Consider the following 11,490-nt stretch of genomic DNA (forward strand, 5'->3'; position numbering starts at 1 on the left):
GTCAATCAAAATTTGATTGGCGTGCTATTAGAAAAAATAATTTCATGTGAAGGAAAAAAGACATCAAAATAAAAATACAACTAAGAAACTAATATAATAGATCCACGTGCCTTAAACATAAGCGTGAATCAAGAAAGAAATAACATCCTTCTACGTGACCTTGAAGGAAAACAAAATAATAAAAAATAATCCATATATGTTACTTGGAATTATGAGGAAAAACAAATAAAACTCTATTTTTGTCTGAACCCGCAACAAACTATCAAATGCACTTGCTTGGAAAAATTATGCTGAATCACGTGGCTATAAGGAAACCAATTGAAATCGTTTTGCTCGCCACTATCTATATCGTCAAATAGAAAGAAGGTCTAAAATTTAACACATTAATCTAAAAAAGAGAAGGATTTGAACCGTTGGATTTATAAAGATCTAACAGTCTAGACTAGCCTAAAGAGTCCATGTCAAATATAAAATTTTTCTAATTTACAAAATATTAATTCACGGAGATTGATTTAGCATATATGATAACAATATTAAATACAACTCTAACATCCTGATGTCTGTATCCAATATGGTAGTAGAAGCAAATGTAACTATGGATAAACAAAAATCTAACTATTAAAATAAATCATCAAGCGGATACATATTGGCTCCATACAACAAATCGATGAGGATGATCAAAGCAAACGTACTAAAGATGGACAGTTTTGGGTGCGGTGAAAAGGAAATATTTTTTTGTATTGGACAAACTGTAATGATCCGAAAAATTTACCAAAATAAATCACGCGCCAAAAATAGTTTTCAAAACTTTTTCATCGTTGAGCTCAATCATCCCTAAACCCCTAATCCTTCGAATTCCTTCCCGGATTTTTTTTCGCCGTCCCGACACCCGATTCCAATCGCCGTCCCGTCTCCCTGTTCTTCTTCGTTCTGCGCGTCACACCCAGGGTTCCCCTAATCGGTTGGAACCGGTCCGATTTGACCGGTTACCGGTCAAACCGGTCCGGCCCGGTTCCGGTTTGGGCCGGTACCAAACCGGCCCAAATTCAAAATTCAAATTTAAATTCATAAAAATGAAAAATTCTCAAAAAATTCCTAAAAATACTTCAAGGTGCAGCGAATCTAATGGTGTCAAATTTTCTCAAAAATTCGTTCATTTAGTATAGTTTGCGGGGATTTGAAGTTAAACAAAAAAAAGCGTGCATACAAAACTATACAAATACAATATAAAAGTAGTACAAAAAAGGATTGGATGGTTCATTTAAACTAAAACATGTTATACAAACATTCATTTAGTATACTTTGTGGGTATTTGAATTTAAACCAAAAAAAATTTTGAATTTGGCCGGTTACCAGTCAAACCGACAGGTATACCGGTCGGAACCGTTTGCACTGCGAATTTTGAATTCAAATTTGACTTCGACCGGTACCGACCGGTTTCCGGCCAAACCGGTCCGGTATACCGGTACCGGACTCGGCCGGACCGGTCGGTAAGAGAAACCCTGGTCACGCCCGACCGGTGCGCGTGCTCGTCCGGTCGTGGTCACCGCCGCGAATTCCGCCGGTGCGATCTCTTTCTCTCTCTCGCTTTCTTTTTTCCCCTTTTTCCCTCCTCCTTTCTTCCTCCCTCTCCTCTGCCGCGCCCTCCCGCGTGCTGCTCGGCGCCACGCGCCCCTGCTCGCCACCGCCCCACGCGCTCCACGCGGCCGCGACGCCCGCCGCGCCGCTCGCCGTTGTCGCCTCCTCCGCTCACGCCTGCCTGACCCGTCCCACCGCCCTGCGCTCGCCGCGCCGCCCGGCACAGCGCCGCCGCCATGGCCAACTCCTCCGCTGCCGCATGGATGTGCGGTTGAGATTGACGCAGGTATTCGATATTCCCCCTCGATTTGGCAGCCTCCACCCGCCGCTCTCCTCGACGGCGAGTCACGCCGCTGCCTAGGAACGCGGCTCCTCATCAAGAGCCAAGACCAACAGCGCCGCCGTCCAAGCCCAACTCCTCCGCTGCCGCATGGATAGGCAAAGGCGCAAAGCGCGCATCATCGATTCTGGAGCAGAGACGAGAGATGACGCCGACTGGGTCGAACTAGAGCAATCGGCGTCCTCCGACACGCAGCAGGCAGCCTCGACGGTCACGAAGACACATGATGCTCCGGAACGAGCCTCCGAAAGGACGCGCGCGGCTGGGCGAGGTCTGACGGGCAAGACGACGGCGCGGCGAGCATGGCCCTTGCCGGCGGGGAGGAGCACGAGTGCACGAGGTGTGGGCGGTCGGGGGCGCTCCTCCATGCTCAAGCGAAGCGAGAACCTTGGCGCTGTCCGGCCTCAGCTGCCGGACCTCCTGGCGGACGCCGGGGCGGCGCTTGTCGCCGAGGATGCCGGCCTGCCGGGCGGTGCGCGCGGACCCGGGGGAGGACGGTATTTTGGATACCGTCCGGTGGACGGTAAATGGAATACCGTCCACCCCTGGATCTCCTACAGACGTTGGATGGCGCTTGTGCGGCTGAGATGGACTCGTATATTCCCAGTTGATTTGCCAGATACTCTCCGTCTTCCTCCCTGTCCCCGTCCCCCTACAGCGCCCATGCCCAGGAAGGCAGCTCCTCGATCGCCAAGAGTGCCCATGCCTGATCAGTGATCGCACACGAACTCTCGCTGCCGCCATTCACGCGTATCGAGGTGGGGTCGAGACGGCCGCGGCGGCAATCATGGTCTCGCTCGCCGGTGCCGGGTGGTGGACAGTACGTAAAGGAGCACGACGCAGGCCGGCTCGCCGACGTGAGCGCACGGTTTGGATGGCTCAGGAAGGCACCCAGCTAGACAGTATCGCAGATCTCTGCGCGTAGGATCGTCGGTTTGCCGGCGGCGCGGCCCCCGGCGTCATCCGCGGCGAGGGACAGGACAGGACAGGCCACGCGCCGAGGAGCGAGCGCGTCCCAGTGTTCCCCGAGCGCGTCCAGATTGGCAGTAACGGGAGCTGCCGCCGGACCCCAGGGGTGGTCGACGGCGAGGATCGGAGACCCTTCCCACCCTCGCCGGGACCGTTGCTCGATCGCTTGCCGTTCCCCTCCACAGTTCGCCGCGCGGTGTGCTCCGGAGTCCAGACTCCGGCCGGAGAGCCGTGGCATCGAACACGACAAGTCGCCAAGGCGGCGGCCGCAAGAATCTCTTCCGAGTTCAGATGATCGGACCAATTCTCTATTCTGTTCCTCCGGCGTCTGCGCGGCGGCTCCCATGGATATACAATCCGTAGCCGGCGTTAGTGGTGACTGATGAGAGCTTGGATGAGAGGCACTCTAAGCCCATGGCAGGATCGTGGTCGGTCAAGGCTGTCAGGGATAGTAGGAGGGATGCGTGTGTTGACACAACGACACCCGCGACGGGATCCTTTCAGTTGAGGTTTAAACTTGTTCTAGATTAACTCATACGAACAACGATAAATTTAGGGTGCATTCCTGCAGCAAAAGGACATCCATGGATATAGATATGCCAAGTTTTAAATCTTTTCGGAACTCGTTTCACTGGTTTTCATTCGTTTGCCCATTTTCATCGTTCCTTCACGAGTGAAGCTATGCCTCCCGACTTAGCATGTTTTAGCAAAGACACAGGAATACAGGATGGATTAGCATGTTTAAGCAAAGACCAAACCTTCTAGGATGGAAACATCACTAGGTGCATTCTGCCAACTAGCAGCAAAGAGAATCAGCACCCAATTCTCCAGCAAAGGTCGCTGCTGGGTAAATTCTGCCAACTAGCAGTTACATCGCCTTCATATTTACAGCATGCAGTCTACTGTCCGTTCCGTGTAAATACTTCATACTACTACTCACATCCTATGAAGTCAAAAGATGTTGCCTCGGTTGGGGCATTGCAAATCCATACACTAGGTGAGGCGAAGCAAATTTCAAGCAGCTTTAAAAGCGAACTTTGATTGTGCCTCCTCTTCTTCATCTTCTGCTACCATCCAATCCAGCTTCGGACCCTAAAGCATGAGGGAAATGCGTCAAACAAATGTATGCACAGAAATGAGTTCACAGGATCATACTGATTGGCATGATCTCTGTGGCAGAATCAAATACATAACAGAATGACCCACATTATGGATGATATGGTTCAATATGCTAGATAAGTAGAGGAGCTAACCGATGCACAGTCAAAAGGCGAAGGTATAAAATGTTTACCTTTCCCTGACGAATTATAGTAGGGTTTGTTCCTGTCATATCAACCACAGTAGAAGGATCAGCAATTCTAGGACCACCATCAACAATGAAATCAAGGCCCTGAAAATTTGAAACATTGAAGCATATAATGCTTGCAAAGGCATCTTTCAGACCTGCTTTTGTCCAGACACGATTCGGGAATCGGGATACAGCTGGACATCAAAATATTCAACAATGGTTTAACTAGCCTCCTGCAGTGATCTTTTACCATTTATGCATGTTTTAAAGAAAAGTACTTCAATACGCATTTGTTTGTAACTATAGCTACTGGAAATACTTCTTTTTTTTTCTACAATACATCCACAAGACTGAGTGGCTGGTATCTCCAGGCAAGCAATTGTTTGTAAATATAATGCACTGTACGGCAACTCACAGGAAAGAGGTGTCAGATGGGAACATTTTTCAGCAATAATCTCTAAGCGATCAGCACTTCTCGTACTTCATATAAGAGAATTGTAGATAACAACTATACAGATACAAGCTAACTTGCTCTAACAGAAGTTTCATGTGTTGGAGGTACCAATAATTAGAATACAGAGTTTCATGTACAGCATTAAAACTGAAGAAGATACCAGTGGCTCATAAAGATCGGCAATGATTACTGGGTCAAGTATCCATTCATCCTCTGATAGATATTTGACACTGTAAATGAAGGAAACAAAGAATGATTATAGAACTTGAGAACAACAAGCTGACACCATGATACCTATTATTTTATTTGTAATAACCAATTCCTCACAAATGCTATGGGAACATACGATTATTATTCAAATACTAACAAAATCAATGACGAACAGCACTCAAAATTCTTCTATAATTTCAAGTAAAATATTTTCTTCTTTTCTTAATGATCTTAACCACAATACGGAGAGACAGAGAGCCATGTGGCATACATAGTGAAGTATTGAGAATGCTCATGCAAGCAAGGAAAGCATAAATTACTTCCTTCTAACGGGACATCCAGCAATATGGCAGACATACTACTTTGTTGCATTTTCAGTTCCAGATCCTATGATCTAATACACCAAAATCCCAGTTGACCACAGGTGGGAACAGGAAGCAAAAGAGAAGACTTGAGTTATAGTACAAACCTTGTGCAGATCAAAGGTTCATCCAAATTTTGCAATATTGCCTGGCGGATGGGATCATCTGGAATTCGGACGCCAACCTGTCTCCTTTTTGCATACCTAGTGGAAGAACCATGCCTAATGCATTGTTTGGGAAATTGCTTGGTTGCAGGTAAAATAAAGGTGTACTGCAGATGATTAAAATAACCAAGTTACTTGTGAAGTAGAAGTAATCAAGTACAAACTGCAGTACAAGGTGAATAAGAAGGTATCCTTACAGGCCCAGGTATTAAACGCTTGACAGCACGGAAAATGTTAGGTTGCCCTTGGTTGGTACCTCGAGGAAATCCTGTTGTGTAGGTATCGATATCACGTAATGAGCGACACAGGATGCTGAGAGGCTGCATAATTCAGAATTAGTATAAGAACGCGGTGCATATGCAGACAGGAAACTATGCTCTGCAAGTAATATTTCGTTGCAGAAAAATCTTGACTCAAATTGACTTTATAGCTGTCATATTCATGCCTTTGAGTCTCCAATGCCTTTCACTCTGCATCGAGAACAAGCATATAATACCAGTCAGTTAGAGATGAAATGCCTTGCTTCATGTCTAAGAGAGTGAGCAAAGATTGGATTTGATCACTCATACTACCAAGCTGGTCAAAGAAATGCATTTACCTGCGAAGGCGCTCAATAGATTCATTGTTACTCAGATCACAGACGATGGAGTAGCTGTCAAAACTCAAAAGTAGGACATGTTATTTGTGTCCAACAATGCATAGATTAAATAGAAAATTGAGAAACTCGAATACGGTCAACAAAACCCACACAATCAAATAGGACAAATGCACTTATGCACATATGTAAGTCATCAATCTCACCGTGCTATTTTTTCCTAGACTCAAATTCAGTGAAACTAAAGCTACCCCAAAACAAAAAACATGCAGCAAAGCATGCGCATAGAAATTATCTGCAAATGCTGACATGGCTGCTGCTGCTACAGTGCTACTGTAACAGAAAATCGGTAGGTATGTGTAATTTACGAAACTAAAAAAAAGGCAAAGTGAAGCAGAACAGCGTGCACGGTGTCGGTAGGGATCACCCCGACGGCGCCGCGATTGATGAGTTCGATAACCGGGTCCAGCTTCCAGAAGTCCTCGCCGGAGGGCTCCACCTTCACCCGCAGCATCCCGGCGTCCCCTCTCTTCATGCCGCGCGTAGAAGTTAGCACCAGAAAGGCAGAAAGCCCGCGAAAGGCGAGCGTGACTGCGTGGAAATAAAAATGAAGAGGAGGCGCTGGAGGCAGAAAGTACCTTGAACTGGCGCTCAGCGGCGTACTTGAGCCGCTTGGGGTTGCGCTTGTGGAGAGCGACGACGGTGGAGGAGACGCGGAGGCGACCGGGTGCGGGCGGAGGGGCCCGTGGTAAAGGGAGCCGGAGCGGGGAGGGGCCGGCCGCGCGGCGGAAGGAGGCCGCGGCGGCGGGGTCGGCAGCGGCCATGAAAGCCGTTGCGGGCCTGGTCCGAGCTCGGAGCTCGGTAAAGTGGATGGTAATGGGTACCCGATACCCGACGAGTTTTACCCGATATAAAGACGGTATGGAATGAATTCTTCACTTGTAGATATGTTAATGGGAACAATCCTCTACCCGTCGGGTAGGCGGGTGCGGGTACGGGTGTGAACTACCCATACCCGCGTACCCATGGGTAATTTATACCTGCAACAATCATGCATAGAACATAATAAATTAGATCCATATAGGTATATAAATTCAAAAAATTGATCAATTTGTTTGTTGCTGTGTTATTAATTATTGTCTTCCTCTTATTTACTTATATTTGATGATTTGTGATTGTATTTATATCATATATTTATTAGTTTTGTGTTATTTAATATGTGCATAGCGGGTATCTAATCGGGCACGGGTTACCCATCGGGTTTATTTTACCCGACGGGTACGGGTATGGGAACGATTTCGTATCCGCACACGGGTATGGGTATTGTAGCGGGTATAATTTTTTTTTCGCGGGTACGGGTGTTGACACTAATTTGCGCCAACACACTCGAAAACGCTAGAACGCGCAGCAAGATCGTCAAAACGATCAACACCAGCAGCCTCCCTGCGCCGACCGGTTAGACCGGTATAGCGGACCGGTCAGACCGATACTCCAGGAAGACGGCGAAGACCTAGAACCAAGAGCACGGGAGGGACCCCGTCGGAGCTCGTGGAGCTAGGGTTGCTCTGAGGTCGGCAGGCCACTCAGAACGCCATCGAACGCCGTGGAGACGAACGAAGAACAGCAGATGGGGTTGGAAAAGTTAGGATTTTGAGGTAAAAAGTAAAGGATAAATGTGTGAATCGATTGGGATTACCCTCAATCGGCCGTGGCCCTTCACATATATAGGGTGGGGAGGTCTGTACCCGTTAGGAGACGGAACCCTATCAAATCCCGTGTCAAAATACAACTCCTAACTCGGACTGGGCGTTTCGGACCGGTCTGACCGGTCTCTGGACCGGTCTGACCGCCCTGGACCGGTCTGACCGGTCAGACCGGGGTGCAGGTCTTCCGGGAGGCATAACTCCCTCATCCGGACTCCAAATTGGACGTTCTATATATGCATTTCGATCGTCTCGACGAGATCTACGCATTGGTACAGTCTAATTTGCAATTTTACAAACTTGTCTAGACCGGTCTGACCGGTTCATGTGAGAGGTCTGACCGGTCTATCCAGATTGCCCAGAAAACCTTAGTCGTGCCAATTTTGGGTGTCAACATATGCCCCCCTGTTTCTTAGTAAAGCTTGCGTACTAAGAAACATATCTCCAAGCCCAAAAATGCACTTGAACAACGAGAAGCACCTACGCACCGATCATGTCTTGCTTTGAAGGACGATATCATATATCGGCCATGTCATCTTGTATAAGTGAGACAAGCCTTAGTATATACAATCTCGGCTGTGAATTATGTCCTTCAAAGGATCTGCTTCGGTCCATTTAGTAAAATAATTTGCAGCAACTAACACGAAGCAATGCCTCTTCGAAGATGGAGGATTAATTTGAACAATGAAATCCAATCCTCAACCTCGGAACGACCATGATTTGATTATAGGATGTATCATCACAGCGGGCACCAATAGTAAATCACCAAATCGCTGATACTCTTCACACCCTTTTATACTTCTTGAAACAATCAAAGTTCATGGTATACTAATACAAACCGGCTCTATCAAACAACCACTTCATCCCGGGAGCCGATTGATGTGTACCACAAACGTCTTGATGAACTTTCTTCATGGCAACTCTGGCCTGATCCGAGCCCAAATATTTAAGAAATAAAACTTCGGCTATTCAACGATAGAGCTTATTATTGACTAAAATGTTTTTGAGTGTTATCCGCCGAATATCCCTTTTTGCATCACGACCAGGATCTTTAGATAGGAGACCATATGAACCCTCCAGTCCTGATCTTCGGCTTTAGTGATGAATCACCTTTCATAGCCGAATTGGTATTTCTAGTAATCTGGGCTGTCAGACCGGTCTCATGACCGGTCAGACCGGTCTGGGCGGTCTGGCCGGTTGCATCGACCGGTTGGACCGGTTCGTCAAGAACCTGCAACTTGGCCTTTGCTTGCATCGGCTTTCGAATATGAAAATATTTCTTCATAGTTGATTAGCCAGATGCTTGCTTAGCCAGAGCAATAGCCTGTCCATTCTCTTCCCTTGGTATATATCTTATAACAAATTCATTGAAGGAAGAAATAATATCGAGGCACTTGTCAAGATATGCATTTAAATATCCATTATATCATTAGCATACCTCGAATACTTGCTGCACCATCAGAAGTGAATCACCAAAGGCTTCAACACGTTTTATGCCCGTAGATTGCAAAAAATTCCAAGCCAAATAAGAGGGCTTCATACTCAACTTGATTATTTATGCAATCCTCCTTTGATCGGTTTGAGAACTCAAAATACCACCACTTGGAGAAATCATGACAGCACCAATTCTTTGACCATCATCACAAACCGATCTATCGAAATATAATTCCGTGGTGTGCAAATAACATAGCCGATTTCCAAAGCATGCTTATCATTAATCCGATACTCAACAATGAAATCCGCTATGATTTGGCCTCTCATAGATTCCAAGGATTCACAACCCAAATCATATTCAACTAAAGCATAAGCCCACTCGCCGATTCTATCACTTAAAATCGGCTTTTGTAACATGCGCTTGAGCACATCGGTTTGACATACTACTATGCGAGTACTAGATAGTAGATAATGTTTCAATTTGGTACAAGCATAATAGAGAGACAAACATAACTTCTCAGTAAGAGTATACCTTGTCTCCGCATCAATAAGTCGTCGGCTTATATAAGTGATAACATACTCCTTGTCTTCGGTTCTTGAGTCAAAACAGTCCCAATGACATTATCTTCAACAGCCATATAAAGCCTGAAAGGAACCCCTCTCCTAGACGCCTTGAGCACAAGTGTTGAAGACAAATAAACCTTGATCTTTTCAAAAGCCTCTTGCTGTTCTGCCCCCCAAATAAATTCGGTTTCATTCTTTAACCGAAGAATAGAAGTAAGAGCATCAATATGCCTTATTACAAATAGTTTGCCAATTTTCTAGCTTGAATTGAAAAAATTCTAATTCGGCTTTTATCCGCTGATGTTGCAATTTTCAACCAGCTCAAGACCTTAAATACTTGATCAAAGTCTTGAGAGCCCCTTGCAAACTGATCTGTTGCATAGAAACTTCATGATGTAAATTATCATTTGCCAATAATTTGCCCCCCGAGCACTTAAATGTCGTCGAGCTCCATATTGCTGCTCTTTTGGTGTAGCCTCATGATCCACTAGCTCCTCATTGCCTTGTACCGAGAATGCTAGCGGTGTTTCTCCATCGCAAGGAACCGAAACGGGCATTGCCAATTCGGCTTTCTGTTCTGCTGAAACCTCAACCGGTCTGACCGGTTGCTCTGGGCGGTTAGACCGGTCGCTTGTACCGGTCAGACCGGTCTCTTGAGGCGGTTCGACCGGTCGTGCTGGCTGGTCAACTGCTTTGACCCTCCATACCTTGCCTTGAGGGGCCATTGGTTTGTAATGGTTGGATTGTTTGTCCCTCAGCCTCTTGAACTCTTTTTTCTTCTTCTCCTGAGCACGTAGACGTTGCAGCTTCCTTCTTTGAGTACGAGTCAACCCTGAAGGACACCATCTTCGTTGAAAGTACTTTGATATCGAGTTACTGCTGCTGGCCTCATGATCATTGGCCATGACCAGCCTTTGGATAGAAGGATTGACCGATTTACCAAAAATCATCGGCCTTGTACCCGCATCATTGACAACCACTTTGATATTGCCGATTTGCACAACATCATCGGCTTTAGATTTCTCTGGATCAATAGTGGGTTGTACCTCTTCTTTCTTCTCCTTGACACGGTAAACCTGTCTCGGAGAATGAGCTTTGCCCGGCCTCAGCGGCGACCGGTCTGACCGGTGTAGGCTGCCGCCTCTGACCTGATCGGTGAGGTCCCAATCGGTCATGCACTGGTCGTGAAACCTTGCCGAATGCATGCCTTCTGTGATCCTCCTCCCTGTGGTGAGATGGTGGGTATAGCATCGGATAACAATACATCCAAATTCCTTCATGCCCCCATGTAGGACAAGAAAAACCCGATGCCGGCAACGCCCATGACGTAGCAGCATACACCTTCTGAGGAGGCAATACTGTAATGCTATCACCCCTACGCTTGCTGGACTCTCCCCTAGGAGAAGAATGCTTTCCTTGACGCGGAGGTGAACTTGGTTCTTTTTTCAGTAGCCGATCTTTTGGAACGGCCTTTGTGTATTTGTGCAGTAACTGAGCAAAGGTGAGCTTCTGCTTTGTAAAATTCCCCTGCACCTTTGACTCATTAACCTTCTAAGTACCTCCTTCCGACCGCTTAGGCTTGAAAGTTCTGGGCCGGCCTTTTGTCTGACCGGTCTGACCGGTTGAGGCGACCGGTCTGACCGGTCGTGCCTGGGCAGCAGGCCGACTCGTGTCTTGTGAGGAATTCTCTTGCCCTCCGGGTCTTGAAGTTTTGACAGTGATCTTCAATGACTCCTTTCCATCAGGAGTCTTCTCCATCGTCACCTCCCTAGCCTGAATCTTGTCATTGATGTTTTTCGGCCTTGGCTCACCAATGATAACATTTTTTC

General features: G+C 46.7%; 1 protein-coding gene across 1 annotated transcript; it reads right to left on the reverse strand.

The window, feature by feature from the left end:
* Positions 1–3,615: 3,615 nt before the first annotated feature.
* LOC120711908 (uncharacterized protein YciO-like) lies at positions 3,616–6,836 on the reverse strand. The gene is made up of 9 exons (XM_039997584.1): positions 6,599–6,836; positions 6,368–6,489; positions 5,964–6,017; positions 5,811–5,835; positions 5,563–5,685; positions 5,309–5,472; positions 4,790–4,859; positions 4,179–4,277; positions 3,616–3,979 (listed from the first exon to the last, which is right to left on the reverse strand). Exons 1-9 carry the CDS (start codon positions 6,782–6,784, stop codon positions 3,902–3,904), a joined length of 921 nt encoding a protein of 306 aa, XP_039853518.1. The 5' UTR covers positions 6,785–6,836; the 3' UTR covers positions 3,616–3,901.
* Between the last annotated feature and the right edge of the window lie 4,654 nt (positions 6,837–11,490).

The sequence above is a fragment of the Panicum virgatum genome, chromosome 1K (assembly GCF_016808335.1).
Source record: "Panicum virgatum strain AP13 chromosome 1K, P.virgatum_v5, whole genome shotgun sequence".
Lineage (NCBI taxonomy): Eukaryota > Viridiplantae > Streptophyta > Magnoliopsida > Poales > Poaceae > Panicum > Panicum virgatum.

What these genes read in the sequence shown, in the direction of transcription:
- LOC120711908 (XM_039997584.1), bottom strand. Translation starts at nt 6,784, where the DNA reads ATGGCCGCTGCCGACCCCGCCGCCGCGGCCTCCTTCCGCCGCGCGGCC. An exon ending in GTGATCCCTACCGACACCGT is followed by an intron (nt 6,018 to 6,367) that starts GCACGCTGTTCT and finishes GAGTTTTGACAG; the next exon opens with CTACTCCATCGTCTGTGATC. An exon ending in GAACCTTTGATCTGCACAAG is followed by an intron (nt 4,860 to 5,308) that starts GTTTGTACTATA and finishes CTTCATTTACAG; the next exon opens with TGTCAAATATCTATCAGAGG.